The sequence below is a fragment of the Gigantopelta aegis genome, chromosome 4 (assembly GCF_016097555.1).
Source record: "Gigantopelta aegis isolate Gae_Host chromosome 4, Gae_host_genome, whole genome shotgun sequence".
Lineage (NCBI taxonomy): Eukaryota > Metazoa > Mollusca > Gastropoda > Neomphalida > Peltospiridae > Gigantopelta > Gigantopelta aegis.
Window position 1 is genome coordinate 24,723,022 of NC_054702.1, and position 24,613 is coordinate 24,747,634.

The following is a 24,613-nucleotide window of genomic DNA, read 5'->3' on the forward strand; positions in this document are numbered from 1 at the left end:
GGTAATTGCTTATTATAAGTTTCCAGATTGATTCTTGCCTGCGTATCCAAGTGAAATGAAAGTTCAATAATCCGAGAGAGAGAGAGAGAGAGAGAGAGAGAGAGAGAGAGAGAGAGAGAGAGAGAGAGAGAGAGAGAGAGAGAGAGAGAGAGAGAGATATCAAACGTTTATAGAAGATTTAAACGAATATTGATTTTAACGACACTTAGCACATTTTAGATTATTGCTATTGATGTTTTACATACACTGTAGTCTACAAAATTAACTAAGGGCCAGTAGACATTTGGTAATTCTTACTGGTGACGTGTTATTTTAGCAAGTTTTGGTCATAGATGATTTCTAAACATTATTTCAGTAAAATTTGGCTCATGATACACACAGAAATCTTGTTTACCGTGAGTTTTTCGTTTATTTATGTAAAACTACCAAAATCGTTCGGCTAGGAATCGTGACACGTTGGTTTGTAACGATATTTTGTTCTTTTTAAATCGTTGTTTAAATCATTACGTTTAAGAATATGTCACAACGTCGACACCTTACAACGGAAGAATCTGATATTTAATTCTTGTTTTGTTGTTTTTTGTTTGTTTGTTTTTTGTTTGTTTGTTTTTTGTTACCATATTATAACAAAAATTATAAAAATGTCTATTGACCATCTGAGTTTGTAATCATTAGGCCTATAAGATGTTTCTGACCAGCAGTCTACAGGCTGGTAGGTACTGGGTTCGGATCCCAGTCGAGGCATGGGATTTTTAATCCAGATACCGACTCCAAACCCTGAGTGAGTGCTCCGCAAGGCTCAATGGGTAGGTGTAAACCACTTGCACCGACCAGTGATCCATAACTGGTTCAACAAAGGCCATGGTTTGTGCTATCCTGCCTGTGGGAAGCGCAAATAAAAGATCCCTTGCTGCCTGTCGTAAAAAGAGTAGCCTATGTGGCGACAGCGGGTTTCCTCTAAAAACAGTGTCAGAATGACCATATGTTTGACGTCCAATAGCCGATGATAAGATAAAAAATCAATGTGCTCTAGCGGCGTCGTTAAATAAAACAAACTTTACTTTACTTTACTGACCAGCAGTCTTTATTGTAACTAGGCCTACATCACAGTACATGTACACATTAAATATATTTTTTTGGTTTAGCATACCACTGTTTGTATATCCAATGTGTTTGGAGAGAGAAGAAAAGAAGAAGAACAAGAAAAACAACAAAAAGAAAATGAAGAATAAAAAGAAGAACAGGAAGAAAACCTCTAACAGTGAAAAATACTTCATAGTGTTTAAAGACTAGGATCTGTCACTTTAAAATTATGACTGGGTACCGTTATTTGTAAGATTTGTGGTAGGAGACCAATAACAGAATTTCAAATTCACGCGTGAAAACGCGAGAATGTATTAATTAAAAACATCCGGTGGGCGAAGTGCTTTTTTCGTATTTAGCCAAATCTGTTTTGGTGTTACTGTTAAGCTTATTCGTTTATTATACAATGTCATTTTACGTTAAGTGTCATAGTGTTGACAGTGTTTTGTTTCAGAATTGTATACATGTAAAGTTGTAACTCTAAACAGTTGGTAAACGCACGGATGCTAAGTCGCCTCGCTCAGGATGAGTAGATTTCACATATCTTCGTGATATACCTATTATCGTGGCTAATGATGTTGTAGGGTAAGGATCGAAATATTTGTTTAACGACGCATCTGAATATTTGTGGACCAACTATCCACAAGATTGTTCAGAGCTTCGAGAATTTTTATAAATCCACTAGCTATGGCATCAGTGATTTTAGAAATTTACTAGCTAGTAGCCATGATTAAAAATTCACAAGCCCTACTTTACTTAAAGTTAATACAATTTTACTAAATAATAGTAATAATCAAATGTTACCTAAAGAGGGAGATGCTCAGATAGAGCTTAAAAACACTAACATTGGGGAGTTGGGGTGTGTGCAGGATATTCATATTTACAAAATAGACTTAACTGCAACATTTGACAAAAACAATTCACTAGCTGTCGGGCATGGCAATAATAGTTATTTACTAGACCAACACTGAATATCACTAGCCATGGGAGTGGGGCTACCATAATCTAGAGGTCTTGTTGTTGGTATAATATCCGCCCGGTCCCCCACCCCCCCCACCCATTATTATTTTTAGTTAGGGTTTGTTATGGGTTAGGGAGGGGGGAGGGGGACCGGGTGGATATTTTTCCGCCACACAAAAAGCATCATGATATTGACTTCAGAGTTGCTGTGGCTTGCCACAGTTATGTCTCACACATAAGCAATAGCGCTTCCACGATACAAATAAACTTTAAATTCCTAGTACCATTATATAAATAATATCTGGACAAAAATAACTGCCTTACAGGGTTCTCACGGACCCGGGGTCCCGGGTCCCTGACGCAGCGATTAAGGATGGGACGCACCATATTGCATACACGTGCGTCCCTGCGGACGCAGTATATTTTAATTTTAATTTAATTTCAATACTATTTTTGTTTTAAACATCTAAATTTACTGTAAAGTAAATCGGTAACATTCATAAAAAGTTTTGGAAATTAGTGTTAATTGGTACAATCAGTTGGTCACTCCAGAAAGCCGCCCTCATCAATGCACCCACTTCGTGGAAATGAACTCAACCACGTGACCCAGATTTACAACATTAATCGGTACGACAACACATGACTAGTAAAAAGTAAAACTTGTTGTTGCTAGTAACCAAACATTTAATAGAAAAAATGCAACATGTCTTAAACAGTATTTCATTTTATTTAATCGCGTTTTCTAGCTTTACGACAAGCAGCTGGCAGTACACTACTGAATAGTAGACTGGCCACGTGGACATGCAATCAGCGCTTATTCACACTGTGAGGTGGATCAACTGAACAAAACTGGTTGAAAATGTTTGGTTCTAAAAATCGCGGTAGAAAAATAATCAAATTTTTTCGCCAAACTGAAAATTCTTTCGCAATATTTTTTTTTCACGCATTATTAGTTGAATATATATGAGTTACCTGGTATTTGTTTTATATTTTATCATACATTTTAATAATAATAACATGTATTCATGTTCAGGTACTTTTTATTACGACATAACACCATTTAAATGTCAATGTTTTTTGTGTTGTCAGTTATTATACAATTCACTTGATATTTTATTGGATATATCAATTCATCTGCAAATGTGGACTCTCCTACATTCCTAATGGACTCTCAAAATATAAGGTCATGAGTCCATGGACTCAATATTTTTGGATGAATGAGAACCCTGTGCCTTACATTTCCAACAATAATGCATCTTGATTTAAACACAATAATAAAAGAAAAATAAAGAAATATCAAAAATGAAATATTATCTATATTTATTGTGTACAAATTAAGCCAAAATAATGTTGTGATGATGTCCTGGAGAGTTTATGTTTTGTTTTTGGACAATTTAAAAATAACTATATAAGCTAACAATAAAGGTGCGATTTGCCTTGTCTCAATCGTAATATTCACATTAAATTTTGTTGATCAGTGTTGATACAAGTCAATTAGTTTTTCCATTTCTATGTCTGAAAGAGCCGTCATTTTATGCATTTTGTATCCTTGAACTTTTATCTGCATTCTGATTGGCTGCATCAGCACTCCATGTCACACGGAATAGAACATGTTCTATTCCATTCCACACATGTTGCATGTGGCCGCACACAGCAAAGCAGTGTTTTGTGGCATGACTTTGGACTCACTCATGAAGCCACACCACAAAATCCTTGGGCTTTGCTATTGTGTGGCATGTCGCTGTGGCATATCGCATATATGTGTGCACCGACCTTAATGGTTTACATTGTAACCAATTGGCAGTTGGTGTAAATTTAAAACTGTTTAGTCTACATGTGAACAGAAAGATAGTGGTTGTAAAATGTTAATTGTTGCTCTGATTGAAAACTATACAGTAAATGCTGAACATATTATAGCCAGAAGTGGATGAATTTTAGACAAGTCTTCCATATTAATTTTTTTAATTTATATTATTGTTATGTTTTAAATTAAAAGGGTAATGTTGATTTGAATGTGAATGGCCCCTTTGTATAAATGTAATAATATGTGCTCAGGGATTTTCCCAGGCATTCTGTGGATCTGAACATAGGCCCTTTCCTAAACGAAAATGGCACTGAAAATTCCCATTTACATGATAACAATTCCCAATATATATATTTAATTATGTCTGTTGTAATAAAGTAATTAAACAGTGGTGTACTGCATCATTCAGTGGCCTGAAAACAATATCCCATTTATGATTTACTCATGTTAATTTCCCCAATCCCATCAGACATGGGGACCCTGTCAACAAATCCTGGATTTATAAATCCTGATACCCATGTTTATGTTTCAGCCATGAAGCAGCATGATTCGCCTCCTACCTCAGGAGTTGAGATCTCGTCTGAGGTCGGGAGTGACCATCACTCACCTGACCCAGTGTGTGGAGGAGCTGGTGATGAATTCACTTGATGCTGGGGCCAACTGTATAGCAGTTCGCATCGATCTTCCCTGCTTCAAGATCCAGGTTGTCGACAATGGGACTGGGATATCCTCCGAACAGCTAGAAATGATTGGAAACAGGTTTGCTGAATTTTTCCTAAGACTTGTCTGAGGTCCCTAATTTAATGCTTTGAAAAAAGTATTTTGCATTTCAAATACATTTACAAAGATGATCATAAATGTTGGGTTGAACATCAAACGTAAATGAAAGATAGTTGGGTCAAAATGGGAAGAAAAAGACTCTTCAAAGGAAATAAGTTCAAAGTCCTGACAGCACAACACAAGATGTAAATGTCAAATCCATAAAAATGCCTAAAATAATCAATCTACATGTACCCATTGACAGAGAAAGTTTGTTTTTATGAGAAAAAAATATAAGCTTATTCAGCCGTTTCCCTTCAAATGTTAATGGCAGGTGAGCAATCCCATGCTCAAGATCCCGATAATAATCCCAGCGAAGACATTTTAAATAAAAAGAGGAGTTCCACAAATTAAAAAAAAATAAGTGACACTTCGACATTTTTCTCTCCTTTTTTTTTCTCCAAGCAAATATGTGTGTGTGAGCAACCACTTACCTGTGATGAAGAGGCGAGATACTGATTTGTGTTAGTCTTTTTCAGGTATTTCACCAGTAAATGCCATGAGATTCAAGACCTTGAGAATCTCAGTTACTTTGGTTATCGGGGAGAAGCTCTGGCCAGTCTGAAAGACACGGCAGTCATCTTGGATGTGACCACCAGAACGAGGCAGTCGAGCCAGACATACTGCAAGATGTTTCAGCGAGGGACATCACTGACCGTTTTCGATTCCACCATCCATCGACCCTCGGCAGGCACGACCGTCACCATCCATGACCTCTTCTACAACTTGCCAGTCAGAAGAAAGTCCATGACGGAGAGTCTGGAGCTTGAGAGGATTCGACACAGGATGGAAGGCATCGCACTGATCCACCCAAACATCAGCTTCTCACTCAGGAATGATGTCACTGGTCATGTTCTCTTGCAGACGCACAAGAGCAGTTGTATGCTGACAGCGTTTACTTATCTGTTTGGTCCCAGGAAATCGAAGTGCTTGTGTCCAGTGTCCACCAGTCATGGTGGCTTTCAGGTTGAAGGGTATATGGGCAAAGAACCACATTATAACAAGGAACTGCAGTTTATTTACATAAATGAGAGAATGGTGTTGAAAACTAAAATTCATAAATTAATTAATCAGATTTTGAGTAAGTCGCTGGTTTACAAAAGAAAATCGGTTACATCAGAAGGTGAAAATACTGTTAATTCAAGTCCCACAAAGCAGAATGAAAGGTATTCTATATTTGTCTTGAATATCAAATGTCCTCTTGATGTCTATGACATTACTTTTGATCCAGCAAAAACACTGGTTGAATTTAAAGACTGGATGGTTCTGACTGCATCTATAGAGTCAATGGTGTGGAGTTTTCTTAAGAAAGAGAACCTTGTTTCTTTAGCTGATGCCAGTTGCTTAGTCTCGTCTCCTGATAAAACTGTTGTAGACACGGAAAAACAGTCCATCGAAACTCAGGAGTCTAAAATAAATAATGATGTTCAGTTAGAGTTGGCCAGAAACAAAAATGATGAAAGTCAAACAAAGACTGGTGACATTGACCCAACAGACAATGCCTTGACTGAAAATAAAAAGCAGTTTGTTGAAAATATTGGTGACAGGATATCGACACACAACATGATGCAAGGTCTTCATTCACAGATGGTTACCCGAATTACTAATTCTAAAGATGTCCAGGGTAACACTGAAGTAACAGGAGAAGATTCTTCTGACAGGTCTTCTGAATTGGACATTGTGAATGTAGACAACAGTAACCAGAGTAAAGCTAGTGTCATGTCACTAGTATCAGCACAACAAAGTGATGAATCCACAGTTTCCGTAACCCCTCATGATGGTGTTCGATCACCTGCAAGAAATATTGCCATCTCTGATACAGAAAGCAAAGACACAGACTCTCCTATAGCAGTAGCAGAAGCTTCTACAGATTCTTGTCTGAGAACTCCAGATAGACCTACAGTACATGGCTGCGTGAGTCCAAAGATCGCAGTAGTGCCATCCACAAACACCTGTTCAGTTTCAAAGACTGAAGGAAGGTTTCAGTCCAGTGGGAATGATCAAAGTCATTCCTGTGATTCTGATATGGAGATAGAAGATCCATTAATAAGCCCATTAAAAATGTTGTATAAAGAAAAGTGTGTTCAAAGTCAACATTTAAATGGATCAAATGCTGAGAATGAAAGAAACCTGAAGCCAGGATTGGAGAGTACAGCCCAGAAAGGGGTTTTGTCATATCCTGGGTATTCAAACAGATTAGAACAGACTGCAGTGGCTAACAGTTTCAAAGAAAAGATCCAGCTTTCGCTGGGTCAGTTGTATTCCAGAAGAACTGCCACAAATATGAATAAAATCAGTCGCATCACACTGACTCCGGAGAAGAGGAAAGCATCAAGAAGTTTTAGACTACAGATCAGTGAGAATCTGGCTGCAGGTGGCTTCATGGATCCTGCCTTCAATAAAGTTTGTGATCCAGATGATTTACCCAGTGTTACAAGGCATATTAAATACAGTATACAAGGAAACCCAGAACTTGTGTCTGAGACAGAATGTAGAGCACATCGTGGTCAAAGTGATAGTACTGAGGATGGTTCTGCTGTGTGTACACATGTTGCAAAGAATTCTGAATACACACAGAAAGAAGATTGTGATCAGAATAGAATTAGTTCTTTAATACAAGCTGAAAATCCACTTCAATTCTCTATTCCTTCAGGTTCTATGGTCAGACAAGTGGACAGAAATCAGGATGCCCTGAAACCATACATTAGGTGCCAGAACACTGTGACAACACAAACCTCTCCTGATTTGCAAAATAGCTTTTTAGAAAGTAGTACAAGAAAAAAGGAATCTGGGTTAGGTGTGAGGAAACGGTTGCATCCTACTTTTGGATCTTTGTCAACTGTAGCCTCTAAGTTATCAAAGTTGGTACAAGCAAATGCTCACAATAAGACAAAGGGAAATATTTCTGATGTAATGGAAAGTTCTGGAAGCAGACATAGATTTATGACTTCTGCTTCTTTTTGTGAAACTCCTAGAACAGTGTTTGCAAGACTTTCTGCTCAGACTGAAAATGTTGTTTCAGGACCTGAACCGACTGTTGGTACACAAAATGGGAGAGGTATACAAAATGTTCATGAGAGGTTAAATATAAACAGTTACAAACAGACTGGTAGACCAGCAGATCATAGTGGTGTTTGTTGTACAGGAAATAACAGATTACCCCCAAAACATTTTCTTCAAGATTCTAATAGTCTAACTGGAAAACATCACCAAGATACACATAATGTAAAGTTTAATTCTGATAAATCTGAAGTCTCCAGATATGTCATACAGTCACACGAAGAAAATCTTGGTGACAAGAGTTGTGATCTGAGCATATCTAAAAATGTTTCTAATCCATGCAGTTTGGCCAGTTTTGAAGACAATGGTCTAATTAAAAAAACAGACCACATACTAAAGCCAGTACCAATTGATATTTCTAGTACCAACAGACATCTGATTAAAGATATACATTATGATCAAGATGGTGTACAAAACCTAGTGCATTTAGACAGTGATTGCACCAGGAGACAGATAACTGAGAATTTACCATTTGTTCAAGATAGCACACAAAAACAAGTCCAATTAAATGATACTGGCACAAGCAGAGAGATGATCAAGATTTTACCAAGTGTACTTAATAACTCTGAAAAGTCAGCCAGTACCAAACCGATGAGTGAATTATATGACAGCACAATTCTGCAAGAAGCTAGTCAAGGGTTTGATGTACCAAGTAGACCTGTGATGAATGTAGGTAGATCACAAAGAGCTGTATTTCACTCACAAGGGTTTAGTTTATCTGAGCCAGAATTAGAAGCAGTTGAGCCTGAATTAAAAGAAACAGACTTGAGATGCAGGTATTCTTATGAAACGCAAGAATTTTCTCCAATGAAGGATACTTGTGACAAAGATGAACATGTTCTTCAGAAAAGGACTTCTTTATTTTCTGATATATTTACTCCTGTGGAATCAGGTGGTGATATAATGCATAAAGATACAATATCAGCTTCAGTAAATGACACAAATGACTCACAGAGTGATGTGTTGATGACTTCTGAGTTTTGTTGTGGACAACAACATGGTAAAAATGATTCATTGGAGAATACAGATACATCACCACTGTACAGTTTGTTGTCCAAGCATTCACAAAGTCCACCAGATCATCTTGATGATGAACAGTTTGCAGCTAGATACAATGGTCCCAGTCCAAGCCTTTCTGTAGTACACATATTTACAGACAACTCCAGTGTAAACTTAGTAGATAAGAATGATGACACCACTGCAAAACCTCACACTCATATGATCTCTTCTTGTACAGACAACTCCAGTGTATCAATAAATACCAGTAATGATTTAATGGAAATACCTCACACCCAAATAGACTCTTCTGGGATATGTACAGACAGCTCTAATGTAACATTAGTAAATAAGAATGGTGACTCTACTGCAAAACCACAAACTCAAATGGACTCCTTTTTGATATGCACAGACAATTCCAGTGTACGATTAGACATGAGTGATGATTTCCCTGCCAAACCTCAAACCCAAATGAACTCTTCTGTGATAGGTACACACAACTACAGCATAACATTAGATGTGAATTGTGACACCACTGATAAACCACACTCTCAAATGGACTCCTCCATGAATTGTACAGACAGTTCTAATGTAACAGTGGTAAATGTGAGTGATGATTGCAAAGCAAATCTTTGCACCCAAGTGAATTCTTCTGTGATATGTATGGACAACTCCAGTGTAAAATTAGTGAAGATGAGTGATGATGCCTCTTCAAAATCACAACCCCAAATTAACTCTTCTTTGGCTTGTAAATATATATCCAACATGAACCCAGCATTACATTTAAATACCACCAATAAAGAATCAGACATACAAACAAACAGTGTTATTCAAAAAGAGTGTAATGAAATTTCTGATACAATACCTTCAACCTCATCCTCAGAGGAGATCAGGTCAGATAATCTAGAACACAGAGGAAGTCTACAGACAATGATGAATGAGGCAGAAACAGATGGTGATGGCATGGTGGAATTGGAGCAGGTGCTTGGTAACAATCGGTGTGTTGAGGATCGTCCAGATAATTCCTTGATGAAGTCTGCTGACAAAGATCTGTGTCTGAAACCCAGTAACTTGTTCAATAAGGATATGTCAGAAATGTGGAGTCCAGATTCTCTTCTAGACAGTGCTGAGACAGTGGAGACAGGACCAGCTGATGGTGACCAGGTGAAAGCATCAACATCATCTTCTCTTTCACATGCTGAACCTGAGTCACCACAATCTGACCGAGAGCAGACGCAGGATATTTGGAAGAAGGTTGAAGACCCCAAAACAGGTTAGGGCTTTTCCAGAATTGAACATATGAGTTGAAGGAGGGTGGGGATGGAAGAGCTGAAGTCAGATTTTATATATACCTAGACTTTGCCCTTTAAGGGAAGCTAACACTCTTGCTCCTCATCACTCAAGTCAGACTAGTTAAAAGACGGACAATTTTGAGTTTCCCTTAGCATGTGCATTTATATGATATCTTAAATGACTCACCATAATCTAAGTTACGGGAGCAATTAATCACTTTGCTCATTTTTGTTTTTCATGTTGAGATCTGGTATACCCACCACCCACAAAATAAAATGTTATTTTATGCAAGTATATGTGTGCATAAACATATACTATGATAGACCTGGTGGACTTTCTGAATGCTTGGACAACAAACTGTACAGTGGTGATGTATCTGTATTCTCTAATGAATCCGATTTACCACAAGGGATAAAATATAGTGTGAACACCAGATAGCAGTCCCATATCCTCTAAGCAGTGTTCCCAGTGCCCTCAATAGTTTAAGAAGTAGCAGGCTACAACAGTGATGATAGCAGGCGGCAAAGCAGGGGGTCTGGGGGCCCTCCCCGAGAAACATGTGAAAAATCGAAGAAATTAAAGAAGAGAAAGCACTTTTTTTTTTACCATCAACGAAAAGTAGGCGGCAGCAAAAGCTGTTTCAGGTGGCGATTTGCCGCCGGAGACCGGGTACTTTTGAGGGCTCTGTGTTCCATGACTAGTGTTTCAAAGGTTGTCGGTACCGTATGTGCTGTGCAGTGTATATGAAAATTCATCAAAAAGGTCTCTGGCTTCTAATTAAAATAGTATCCTATGTCTCTTTAGCCGCCTTTCATTTATTTTGCTCTGAAACTTTTGATCCTAAAAAGCTGTTCAAAGACAATACACACTGCAGTGGTTCGCAACAAAGAAATATCTATTAGTTGATACACAGTTATACTGCATGCATGAATGTTTGTTGGTGTGCATGTTTGATGTTATACTTTACTTTATTTCAGCTGGTGCACTGTATGTAAATATACTCACTGGCAACACTATGTCTGAAGACGAGTGGCACATATTCAATGCTCAAGATTCAAATGAACAAGGTTTGTAATAATTTTCAGTTTTTGCCAATGTTTCAGGATTAATAGTAAATTAATTTTTGTTTGTTCTAGGGTTAGCTCTGGGTGAGCAGAAATATTCGCCAAATTAAACTTTAAAAATTACCAAAACCCAGTTATTTTGTTACAAAATATAAATTATGACATGAAAATTATTTCGCCAAATTAAAGTAAAATTTGCCAGTTGTTCTTAAAATTCGCAATTGGTGAGCTAGCTCTGTGTTCATATCCCAACCTAAAAGCGTGTCACCCAAGAAAGGCATACATGTAATTGTATAAATGACTTTTGGGCTGTGAGGCGGGTGGTGGTGGTTGGAGAGAGGTGTGTGTGTGTTAAATTTGTCAACTCTTCTACAGGTAAACATGTCATAAGCAGTCTAATATATACTAATTCTGAAAAGCTCAAACACAGGAATAAGAATATTGTACTTCATACACAGGACACTGATTCTAGTAATTGTTAAAGGTAAATGGGGGTTAATATTTGAATATTTTATTATATAATCTGATGATTTTTAACAGGAGCAAGTGCCTCTGGAAGTTTGGCTAGCATTGCTTCCCTATCACCTAGTGAGAAGCTCAAACTTCAAGCAATGCTGAGTTCTCATCTTGAAGCATCCACTGAAGACAGAGGTGTTAAGTGGAGATCTTCCTCCAGTTGGGAGTCAGCAGGTATAACACAGTGCTGGGGTGGGATGTAGCCCAGTGGTAAAGTGCTCGCCTGATGTGCGGTCAGTCCAGGATTGTTCCCTGTTGATGGGCAAATTGAGATATTTCTCGTTCCAGCCAGGACACAATGACTGGTATATAAAAGACTGGTATGTGCTATCCTGTATATGTGATGGTGCATATCCCTTGCTACTAATAGAAAAATGTAGCAGGTTTCCTCTCTTATAATGTCTAAATTACGAAATGTTTGACATCCAATAGCTGGTGATTAATAAATCAATGTACTTTAATGGTGTTAAATAAAATAAACTTTTTACACAGAGCTATTGTCATACAACTGTGACTTACCTTGTTTACCTAAAAATACCCTGTTATGAAGGGTATGAAATGACACACAAAACGTTTTTAATTTTTTTTATTTTCTCTCTGTCCCGAGACTGACCTCTGGCTATCTGGATACCGGCCTCGGGACAGACATGCTTGAACCTCTAGTGGCATATGACCATGTTCAAAACGTACCCGACACGACCCAATGTTTTTTTGTTTTTTTTTTCAAATTCTCTTGGTTTTAATAGTAAAACTAAATGGAAAATTTTGGAGATGTATTACATTTGTAGTAACCTCAAAATCTGTGTTTGTGTTGTAACCTGTACACCGACTACCCGACAGTATGTTTATTCCAGTGCCTGGTCCTGATTTTGGATTGTTTATATCCATCTTATGTTTTATGATCATGACAATCAGGATTATTATTAATACCTTGCAGATTTTGCTGGTATCTCTAGCTTGTTGTCAACTTGGAATAACCCAGTGTTTGAAAAACCCAAACAGGTCAGTTAATATCTCATATCAGGGCTAGCTCTGGCACTTGCCAAATTCAGCAATTGCAAATTTTGAAAGTAGTTGGCGCATTATATTTTAATTTGGCGAAATAATTTCATGTAAAAATTGACATTTTTCAGAAAGTAACTGACGATTTCTGCAATTTATGAAGTTTAATAGACAATTTGGCAAAACATTTTGCTCATCCAGAGCTAGTCCTGCATATTTAGTATAATTGCACAAAAACAGCACATCAACAAAAAAACCTTAACACTTAACATTATTACTAAAAGTCAAAACAAAAACAACCCCAGCCCCAAACATAACCACAAAAACAAATCAGTCTAAAGTTGGATTTATTAATCTTATGGACATTCATCTATAAATATTTAAAGCTGTCATATGACAAATTGTTTTAAATGTGTAGACTGTTTTATAATTAATTATCTTGCCATTAAATTAAAGGTGGTTTTCAGGTAGTTGTAAAAAACTAAATTAATTATCTTGCAGTTAAACTGGTTGTTTTCAGGTAGCCGTGAATGCAGAAGTTCACCATGATACCTTCTCCGCTGGCAGATGCTTCCAGAGTCTGTATCCAACTCGATTTACAAAGAAAATGCTGCAAGATGTAAAGGTATGTTTTCAACACTTAATACTAACAAAAGAGGTGAGACGTAGCCCAGTGTAAAGTGCTCGCATGATGTGCGGTCGGTTTGGGATCGATCCCCGTCAGTGGGCCCATTGGGCTATTTCTTGCTCCAGCCAGTGCACTACAACTGGTACATAAGGTCGTCATATGTGTTATCCTGTCTATGGGATGGTGCATATAAAAGATCCCTTGCTGCTAATTGAAAAGAGTAGCCCATGAAGTGGTGACAGTGGGTTTCCTATCTCAATATCCTTAACCACATGTCTGACGCCATATATCCGTAAATAAAATGTGTTGAGTGCATCGTTAAATAAAACATTTCCTTCCTTCTTCTAATACTAACACATAACAAAGAGCAGCACCATAAGAAACAAACTGGAAACAAATTTGGTTCAGAGGTAGAGCATCTTTAAAACGGATCCAGAATTTGTGGCAATTATAGTATTAGTTGTAGCACATGATGTAGAAGAGAAGAAAGAAGCAACAACTTCTGCTACATCAATTATTCATTTTTGATCACAAGTAATCGATCAGGAATGACATGCCAAGGCCATAGAGTTTATGGGATGCAACTTTGACTGTATAATATGTTTTATTTGCTGTAAAATGATATGACACTAGGTGCTCACTGTCTCTGTGTTCTCTTAGGTGCTTGGTCAGATTGATAACAAGTTCATTGCCTGTGTCCTCAAGACCGATGACAAGAATACATCACAAGGTAAACTCCATACAGTGTCTTTAGCGTTTCAATCTTTCATGTTTATATAATAGGTAAACACTTTTTTGTAAAAATTAAGATAGATAATAAAACAAATATATTCAGCAGAAAATGTTAGCATTCCCCAATTCCACCCCCACCCCCCGAACATTTTCCAGATTACATGGTATTCCCAGACTAGAATGTTATTAGCCAATTTCCATAGGTTCTGAGCATCTTTTAAAATATAATGACGGCTTTATCTTTATGATCCTTGTCCGCTGTGGCTGTTTTTACTGCCATTATTAAAGCATTAATCTTTGTAGCCTTGTATTCTAACTGTAATGAAATGCACCAGTTAGATTTGTAGTAGAAAAGATGTGAGAAGAAATAATAAAACATTTAACTGATTTCATTTAACTAGATGTATTCTGGTATGCAATAAATAGCCCTAAAATTGTATACAAGCGTTAGGGTTATATATATGTCTTACCAATAACAAGTGGAGACTGTGTGGTGGGTTGTAAGTGGACAGTGTTTCTGCCAGAAAGAAATTTGTGGGTATGGGGCTATGGAATTGAATGCAACCACAGTCAACAGGGCGTATGGGGAACCACCCCCAGAAAGAAAATGGGTTACGTTTAGGTTTAGGGTTAAAAAAAGCATACAGAAATGATAAGAATAATTAATTTTGTCAAAAGGATCACTTAAAAAAATAAAATATGAACAAATTTGGGTATGGCGCCATACCCATTTTGCACTTTGGCAGAAACTCTGGCACAGGAGTTTAGTATATAATCAGTGTCTCTGATGTAACACAGATTTATGTGTTTTGTTTGTTCTAGTTCCCAATTTAATCGTCCTGGTAGACCAGCATGCTGCCCACGAACGTGTTCGACTAGAACAGTTGACAGAAGGTGAGTTAGCCAGCATGGGATTTATCCAGGCATTCTGTAGTACCAAATATTGTTCATGGTTTACAGACCTCGACGTTTAAGGGGAGCAGTCACTCACATTTCCCATCACTCCTCTAACATTAGTTCAAGGACAATAATTTTTAGCTCCCCTTAGCATGTGAATTTATGTGGTATCCTAAGGGGCTAGGTCAGTATCATTGGAAGAAATCTCTAGTTTTCCTCAGTTCTAAACAATGTAATTGTTCCTGTCATCACGACACTGGCCAAAAAAAAAGTCATGGCTCCAAGTTCTATAATCTATAGTAGAAAGGATATGATAGCATATGAAAACAATGTAAATAATTTGAATTTGGTTTGATGTGTGAAGAAAAGTACAAGTGTTTTGAAAATAACAAAAACATACTACTACTTCTGTGAGCTATTTAGAAAACATTTGGCTCAGAAATAAATAACTTGAAGTAAATTCCATAGTATTAAAAAAAAGCATTGTTTGGTGGAAGGACTATAAGTTAGGAGAACATTTAATTGTTTTCATCTGTTGTCATGCATAAACTTTTCACTTTTTCGACTTCTCCAAAACTACTTGACCGATTCCAACCACACTTTGTAATATTGTTTTTTTTACTGCAGATTTGTATGTGGATGATGATGTTGGTGATTGTTCTATTAAGCAGTCTCAACTAATTCCTCCAAAAGCCTTGTGTGTCACCGATGAAGAAATTCGCCTGATGAAATCCTTTAGAGCAGAAATCAACAGGATTGGTTAGTTTAATCATTGTTTAATCACACTGAAACCCTTTTATTTTATTTTCATTATACTAATGTCAACAATTAATTCTATACAATGTAACTAGGTAACTATTTAAACTTTGATTTTAATATAATAATAATAATTGTACAATATTTTTAGGTAGAACGTGACTTGTGGACCTATGATTATAAAATTTTAGGCTTTTATCTTTCCTTACAAAATAATGCACAGTCAGTCTAAGATCGATCCCCATGGGTTCATTGGACTTTTTCTCGTTCTAACCAGTGCTCAACAGCTGGTTAACAAACTCCATGGTATGTACTATCCTGTCAATGTGATGCGTCATATAAACGGTCTCTTGCTGCTAATCGAAAAAAGCATGCTCATTGTGTGATGGCAGCAGGTTTCCTCTCTAATTACCTATGTGATCTTTAATCATATGTCCAATGTCATATGACAATAATTAAAATGTAACGAGTGTGTCGTTAAATAAAACATTCCTTCATTCATTCTGTACAAAATGACTGCAGTTAGAGATCAGATTGGGATCACTGAGTGTAGAAAGAAAAAGAAAGAAATATTTTATTTAATGACGCACTGAACACATTTTATTTATGGTTATATGGCATCAGACATATGGTTAAGGACCACACAGATATTGAGAGAGGAAACCCGCTGTCGCCACTTCATGGGCTACTCTTTTCGATTAGCAGCAAGGGATCTTTTTATATGCACCATCCCACAGACAGGATAGTGCATACCACAGCCTTTGATATACCAGTCGTGGTGCACTGGCTGTAACGGGAAATAGCTCCATGGGCCCACCGACGGGGATCGATCCCAGACCGACCGCGCATCGAGCTAGCGCTTTACCACTGGGCTAAGTCCCGCCCCACTGAATGTAGATGCTGAAGCATAAAGTTGTGTATATTTATTGTGTGCTGTTAAAAAAATGATGATCTGTAACAAAAAAGATGAAAAACAATAGAAAACTCACAGAAGATGTTCGTTACAGTTGTTCGTAGATTAATTAGTAAACGTAGCCTACAAAAGATTACCATGTATAATTTGATTTCAACTTAATTTTCGTGCTTATATCCAATTAAGGTTCAAGCACGCTGTCTTGGGCACACACCTCAGCTATTTGGGCTGTCTGTCCAGGACAGTGGGTTAGTTGTTAGTTGGTTAGTGGTTAGTGACAGAGAAGAGGGTGTAGTGGCCTTACACCTACCCATTGAGCCCTTAAGAACTCACTCTGGGTTGGAGCCGGTACTGGGCTGTGAACCCTGTACCTACGAGCCTGTAGTCCGATGGCGTAACCACGACACCACCGAGGCCGGTTACATCTCCTCAGGTAGTAACAGAATGCTTAAATAAAAAATATACAAAAAGTATAAAAATATAAATAACCAAGCTCTCTCTGGTAAAATGATTGCCGAAAATATTTCACAGTAGTTTATTTTGATTACTTGAGGAACACAAATTGAAGAGTGTGTATTTTTATATATGTAGGAATCACCTTCACATGCAGCAGTACAAACAGAAACCAAGTGAACATTCACACTGTCCCAGCATGCATTGTGGAGAGAGAGGCCAATGAACTGAAAAGAAAACGTGACTCAGTTGCTATGGAGATTGTAGAGGTACTGATTCAATCATTCAGTTTGTTTTAAACTTCAATGCCAACTGAATGTCTTTTTAATGTTAGTAATGGGTAATACCATTTTTCTTTAAATATAAATTTTTATTATTCTGTTATTTCTACATTTAAATACCAATTTGCCTTTGGTATATTACGTGTATTTAATATGTTGTAAATCTAAACATTGTCAAAAAACGTCATAATTGATAAAAGGACAAGAATAGTACACATTCATGGAAAATATAAACATACATAATAAGCAAAGGGGGCGGGATGTAGCCCAATGGTAAAAGGGAGTGCCTGAGGCGAGGTCTGTCTAGGATCAATCCCTATCGGTGGACCCATTGGGCTATTTTTCGTTCCAGCCAGTGCATCGCAACTGGTATATCAAAGGCTGTGGTATGTGTTATCCTGTCTGTGGGATGGTGCTACTAATGGATACATGTGGCAGGTTTTCTCTCTAAGACTATATGTCAAAATTACCAAATGTTTGACATCCAACAGCCGATGATTAAAAAATCAATGTGCTCTAGTGATGTCGTTAAACAAAACAAACTTTAACTTAACTTTCATAAGCAAAGAAAAAAACCCCCATAATAACTTAATGTTTGGATTAGATCTCTAATAGCAACTGATTAAATTGTGTACTGGGTAATCATTAAAACACATTCTTTTCCCTTCTTATTTTGCTTCAGAACTAATTTTTTGAGGTTTTTCTTTCCAAATACCGTAGCTAATCAGCATCTTTTCACATTCTTTTTAGGTTTTGCTGAAAGACCATATTCAGGTATTTATATTCAGATTCATAAATTTATATTTTATAGATTTTTTTTATTATTATTAAAAAAAAATGGGGCAGTGTTTCTGCCAGAAGGTAAAATGGGTATGGCACCATACCCAAATGTTTTTGCAGAATTAATTTTTTTAAGTTGACCTTTTGACAAAATTAATTATTTTCTTAACCCTAACCCTAAACCTAACCCATTTTCTCTCTGGGGAGGCCTCGCACACCCCCTGTCAACATTGTAAATATTCAATTTCATAGCGCCATACCCAAAAATGTCTTTCTGGCAGAAACACTGGGGCATAGTAATCTACTTCTGAAACAATGGTTGTTCAGATTGAATGAGGGATACTAAATCTTGTATTTTGTACTGTTTTTCATTTTGAATATCAATGAAGTACAGAACAGTAATACACATGACATTGTATTATGATTAGATTACCAACTGGTTACGCAAATATAATTCATGTAACCAAACCAGTGGCTGATCCAGAAAATCCACTTAGGGGGGCCCCAATGACATGAGGTGGAATGCCAATGGAACTTTGGGGGAGGTTTGAAAGGGATTGTAAAAAAAAAAGAAAATTAATATATAATAAAATTATAACTGCCCCAAAATTTAGGGAGTGCCGGGCCCCTGGCCCCCCCTAGATCCACCTCTGCAAACAATTGGTTATGAATGTAAAAATCATGTGAACCAGTTTTCGGTTACCTAAGATTTTGAAATACTGTCGTCTGCTACCATAAAAAGGTTTCATGTCACTCTGTGTTGCATTTATGGATGTCTATCTCCATGCATTTTTTAAAAATATTAATTTTAAATAAACTGATTTGGAAATGATAAAATATTTTTCAAGTGTCCCAAATCAGTCTTGAAATATATTAAAAAAAGTTGGCAACACTTAATTTTAAAGCTGTTCACATGAATTTAAATTTTCTTAACTGATGTGAACAAAATAAAGGTTTGCATGAAATATTGTGCCCTGTGGTAGGTGAGACGTTTAATTCCACGGAGTTAACGTATTTCAGTTTATTTTCACAAAATATTTTCAGGGATGTGAGAGGGGCTGGAACAAAACAGCTTACTGCTGTCAGGGTCCAGGGGCCACTCAAGGGCCCCTGAAGAAAACATTTTGTTTGCAAACCCAGGAACTGCCAAAAATTGCATTCAGTGCTAACAAATCTAAACTGGTTATAACTTAAAATATAAGGCACACATCATAAACTTGAAACCGTAAAAACATGCAAATGAACCTTGTGTGGTCAACAGTATTGAACATCGTGTTTTTGTGTTTTTAGACGAAATGGCAAAGCGCATTTCCGCGTAGCTCTCACATCACTGTATTTTGTACTTGTTTGCTACAGAACATCAACATCTTTGTTACAGCTGCTGAAGAATACCGGTGGGGCTAGAAGTCAGCTGCCCCAGACTCTTCATAAAGTGTTATGTTCACAAGCATGTCATGGTATGAACAATTATTTATAGATTTCCTTTCCGCAAAGCTTCCTATAAACCGGATTAATATTGTGATACTTTTTTCATGATTACACACTTTAGTTCATGTTAATGTTTAATTTCATTTCCACATTATCTGTCCTCAAACAAGTGCACCCCCCCCCCCCCCCCCCCCCCCCCACCCCCCAATGGTGCTCGGGGAAAAAGAAGGAAGTTACATTCACATGACCGGAACTAGAGGGAGCATACAGTAGAAAAATTTAGGCCATCCCATTGGCTTTTGGGATGTTCGGACCAGACTGTTAGTCATGGGGTGGGGGGGGGGGGAGTGCACTTGTTTGACGACAGGTAATGTATCCATAAAAGAGAAAACACCTCAAGTTTTCTCCAATTTCACAAACAATCATTTAATATTTGCATTTAGTACCTGCAGTTAAAATAATGTGGACATATAAATTTCATGACTTGCGGACCGGCCTCGGTGGCGTCGTGGCAGGCCATCGGTCTACAGGCTGGTAGGTACTGGGTTCGGATCACAGTCGAGGCATGGGATTTTTAATCCAGATATCGACTCCAAACCCTGAGTGAGTGCTCCGCAAGGCTCAATGGGTAGGTGTAAACCACTTGCATCGACCAGTGATCCATAACTGGTTCAACAAAGGCCATGGTTTGTGCTATCCTGCCTGTGGGAAGCGCAAATAAAAGATCCCTTGCTGCCTGTCGTAAAAGAGTAGCCTATGTGGCGACAGCGGGTTTCCTCTAAAAAAATCTGTATGGTCCTTAACCATATGTCTGACGCCATATAGCCGTAAATAAAATGTGTTGAGTGCGTCGTTAAATAAAACACTTCTTTCTTTCTTTCATGACTTGCGGTTGAGCGTGAAAAATGCAGAATTTGTACACACACATTTCCTCCCAGTTTACAGTATGACAAATCACATAACATAAAACAAGTCATTTTCATGGATGGAAATGTTCACGCAGTTGTAAATACAGTTCTATCATGATTTGTAACTGTTATTTATTGTTTTACTCGCATATAACCTTTTCTCTAATGCTTATACCAAAGTATAGTTTGTTCTTTATATACTAAAGGGTTCACATCATTCAGTATTCTGTATGAACATACGAACAATACTTGCTTGATGCCTCTTCCTTTTGTTTCTTTTAAAAACAGATGCCACCATTAATTCCCATCCCCTACATTAAATTTAAAAAAAACTAATTTTTGTTTTGTTTAAAGCTTGATACGATTGCTTGCCTAGCACCATTTTAGGAGAGTGATCTTTATCTTGCCTTGATTTTGTTTTGAGAATGAGTAAATAACTTTTCTTTTCTACTTCACCTGACCTCAAACAAAATGGATATTCCCCTAGGGATATTGGTCTAGTCCGAACATCCCAACAGCCAATGGGATGGCCTAAAATTCTTCCATGAGTCATAAATGAGTCCTCTTTCCTGTTCCGGTCATGTGACTGTAACTTCCTTCTTTCAGCTTCACTGATTTCTTTTCGATGTCTTTTCTCCTTGCTGAAGTTTAATCTACATGTAGGTCATCATGTTTTCTCTGTTGGTTTAATTGAGCGTTTTCTCCAGTTTTACAGTGTATTGAGTGGAGATCTTTTACTGCTGACCCAGCAGTTGTTAAAACAATCATTGTTGCCTTAAGTTTGTAGAGTGAAACATGTTGCGTATGAAGTTACTGATATCACGACTTAACTAGCATGTGCTTTTTCTTTAAGTGTGTTTATACTCATTATTTGAAAGTGCACATAAACAACCTCTTGGAAAGTGCACATAACAACCTCTTGGAAAGTGCACATAAACAACCTCTTGGAAAGTGCACATAAACAACCTCTTGAAAAGTGGAACTTGCAGTGGCTTCTGAATTTTTAGTATTGTTCAGCAAACAAATCTGTATTGAAACAGAAATAAATTAATATAAATACTAATAACTTTACACAAGTTGGAACCTTTTTGAAGGCAACAGTTCTGGTTCTGTTGGCTTTTTAATTTTAAAAATTTAATCATATTTTATTATACATTTAGGTTTATACAGATTTAAAAAATATATTTATACTTGAATTGAATTGCAGGTGCAGTCAAGTTTGGTGATGCTCTTACATTTGACCAGTGTGTTCAGCTGATAGAGAATCTGTCTACATGTAGTCTGCCATTCCAGTGTGCCCACGGCCGGCCATCGGTCACTCCGCTCATTGATCTAGACCATCTGAAATCAAAACTGACACCAGAGGTACGTAAACTGCAGCTGACCTTCTTGACTAGATTTTGTTTTTTAAAAAACCAAAACAATATATATATATATATTTTTTATTGCATCTCATCTGTGATTTTGTAGTATCACTTGATGGTGTTCAACATATGTTGGGAATTGATTAAAAATATCTGGTTTGGTTTTCCATGGTGATGATTACATGTCAAATCCAGATCGACCACTGAAATTAACACTACAGTTACTGATTGTTATCGGTAACACACAAGTTAGCTTTGCATGTGCAAGCACCATAAATAATTGTTTTTGAAAAGATGTTTCAGTTTTGTCAGACCTGGATTTTGAGAATAAAACTAGAATACTACCCTTAGTCCATTTAACTTCTATCTTAAATTAAATTGCAAATCCTACTAATTTTGAAAACAAGACTTAATATTTTAAATACTACAATTCCTGACAGGTTGATAGTACAGTAATGAAAACAGTCATATGGTGATCATTCAGTGCAGATATGCAAGCAATTTTTTTATTATTATATATTTACTATACCATGTAATTTTAGCTATGTCTATATTGCATTAATTACTGATATATTTTTTAACATTTCAGAGAATACGAAGACCAAGCTTGTGGAAAATTTCACGAAATTTGGACATACACAAATAAATACAGTCGAATCCATTTAATTGCATATCAGTTTATAGAATAAATCAATTATTTGCATATTATTGCATAACTTGAGATCTATTTAATTTTAGTTTGAAACAAAATGTATGAAGTTGTACAACTCTTATTTTACTTACATTTGTTGTAGAAATGTACAGCCACTAATATTGTATGCAGAAAATAAATTTAATATGTAATTGTACTCATTAAAAGTCTGTTAGTTGGTAACACCTTAACAATTACAACCAACTCAGGACAATCCCTTTAGGTTTCATTTATGTTTGTAAGTGTAAATACATTTGTGGAAGTATGTTTGTATAAATGTCAATATCTTAGTACAACAGTTATAGAAATGACTGTGTGTTTGTTTCAACATTATGTTGCACAAGTTAACAATGTTACACTTTTTAAATGTTACCTTATTAACTTTGTCAGATTTTGTCTGTGATACTGCAACATTGTGATATATTTATTTAAAGAATAACAGGGTAATGGTGTAAGGCAATCATTATTCTATGAAGATTACGACTGTGGAATTCCCCATTGATTTTGAACAGAATTCAGCAAATGTAATTTAAAGTTGAATTTAGCAAATACATGTATGCCTCAAAACAGGGCTTCTAGAATTTTTATAAAATCCACTAGCCATGGGATCAGTGATTTTAAACATTTACTAGCCATGATTAAACATTCACTAGCCCTACTTTACTTTAAGTTAATACAGTGTTACTAAATGTCACCTAAAGAGGGAGTTAGAGCTTAAAAACACTAACTTTGGTGGCTGGTGGTTGAAGGCAGGATATTTATATACTTACAAAATAGACAATTGCAACATTTGACAAAAAAAATTCACTAGCCATCGGGCATGGCAATAGTAGTTATTTACTAGCCCAACATTGAATATCACTAGCCATGGAAGTGGGGCTACCATAATCTAAGAGCCCTGCTCAAAAAGTTAATTGCAAACTTGTGTTTTGTTTGTAGATGTACACCCATTTTGGCTGTTTGGCTAGATTTTCTGGGAAAATTTGCCAAATTCCTAATACATTTTAGAGTCCACTTTAAACCCTGCATCGTACAGGGGTATAGTGTTATTGTCTATTGTGTTTGTGTGATTGTAACATGAGGCATGTTCTGGAGGCCTTGTTGCCTTGCTAAACTGAATTTTGTATTGGATGTTAAATGAATACGAAAGAATACAACCTCACAAAAGCCCCCCACCCCCCCTCCCCCCCCAAAAAAAATCGCCAATTTATATTTTGTAAAATTAACAATTTATGATCAACATTATACATGTTTTAATTGCAACAACTGCAGTGAGATGGCCCAAGATGTTCGTTCTAATATAATTTATAGTACTGAAATTGTAGTGTGTTTTGGCACAGGTATGTGTGTATGGTACATTAGCAATAATGTTAAATTAAGTCTGTGTACAGATAGAAAGATAATTTATGAAGTTACTTAATTTTTGTGGTTAGTATAATAGTATATAATATGATGGAACCAAACATTTATGAGCAAGATCAAGTTGGAATGGTGGCCTGCTTATATTCCAAATGTCTGTAGCAGACAACTGAATGCTTTGGACACTGTTGGTCAGTATTAAATATGTAATGTTGATGAAATACTTGCTTCATACTGTTTACTCAGGAATTCAATACACTTGTGTTTAAACCATTAGTTGATTTGTTGTCATTATTTTATATATATATTGTCTTACTGTTATTACCATTGTATGTTATTTATTATATGTAAAATGTAAAAGTGACTGACTCTTGATGTCCATAACTTTGACATAAAGTTTATTTGTAACTTACAAAAAAAACCCAACAACCCCAGATTACTAAAAACACGTTGGATTTAAGTTGTAAGTAATTAGTAATTTGACAGTAGTATGTATTAAAGCTGTACTGTCTATAACGAGGGTCAAAATGTACTGATAGTTTACACAAAAACTACCAATGAAATAATATTGTCCTCCCACCCACCCCCATCCCAAATTAAGTAGTATATTATAGATATTTTTATGAGATCGATAACAATTCTTGTTCAGTTTATGGTACGAATATTTCAGGATGTTTTGGCACAGGCATATATGTATATGGTATGTTATAGATATTGTTATATGTTGACATACATTTGTAAATATGATTAAAAAGTCTGTTGCTTAATTTTTTGTGAGGAGTATATTTAGTCAGGGAATATTACCGAGTATGGCAGCATTATGAAA

General features: G+C 36.5%; 1 protein-coding gene across 2 annotated transcripts; it reads left to right on the forward strand.

Annotated features, from left to right (window-relative positions):
* Positions 1-1,424: 1,424 nt before the first annotated feature.
* Positions 1,425-24,063, forward strand: LOC121370257. 2 transcript variants are annotated; one of them, XM_041495381.1, is made up of 15 exons: positions 1,425-1,668; positions 4,380-4,606; positions 5,146-9,995; positions 10,993-11,082; positions 11,620-11,769; positions 12,533-12,597; positions 13,118-13,222; positions 13,886-13,955; positions 14,780-14,851; positions 15,482-15,613; positions 17,115-17,245; positions 18,008-18,031; positions 19,416-19,494; positions 21,581-21,738; positions 22,327-24,063. In XM_041495381.1, exons 2-15 carry the CDS (start codon positions 4,392-4,394, stop codon positions 22,381-22,383), a joined length of 6,198 nt encoding a protein of 2,065 aa, XP_041351315.1. In that variant the 5' UTR covers positions 1,425-1,668; positions 4,380-4,391; the 3' UTR covers positions 22,384-24,063. The 2 variants fall into 2 exon arrangements, 1 of the variants encoding a protein (XP_041351315.1); XR_005957658.1 differs by lacking the exons at positions 11,620-11,769; positions 12,533-12,597; positions 14,780-14,851; ... (4 more) ...; positions 21,581-21,738; positions 22,327-24,063.
* Positions 24,064-24,613: the final 550 nt, after the last annotated feature.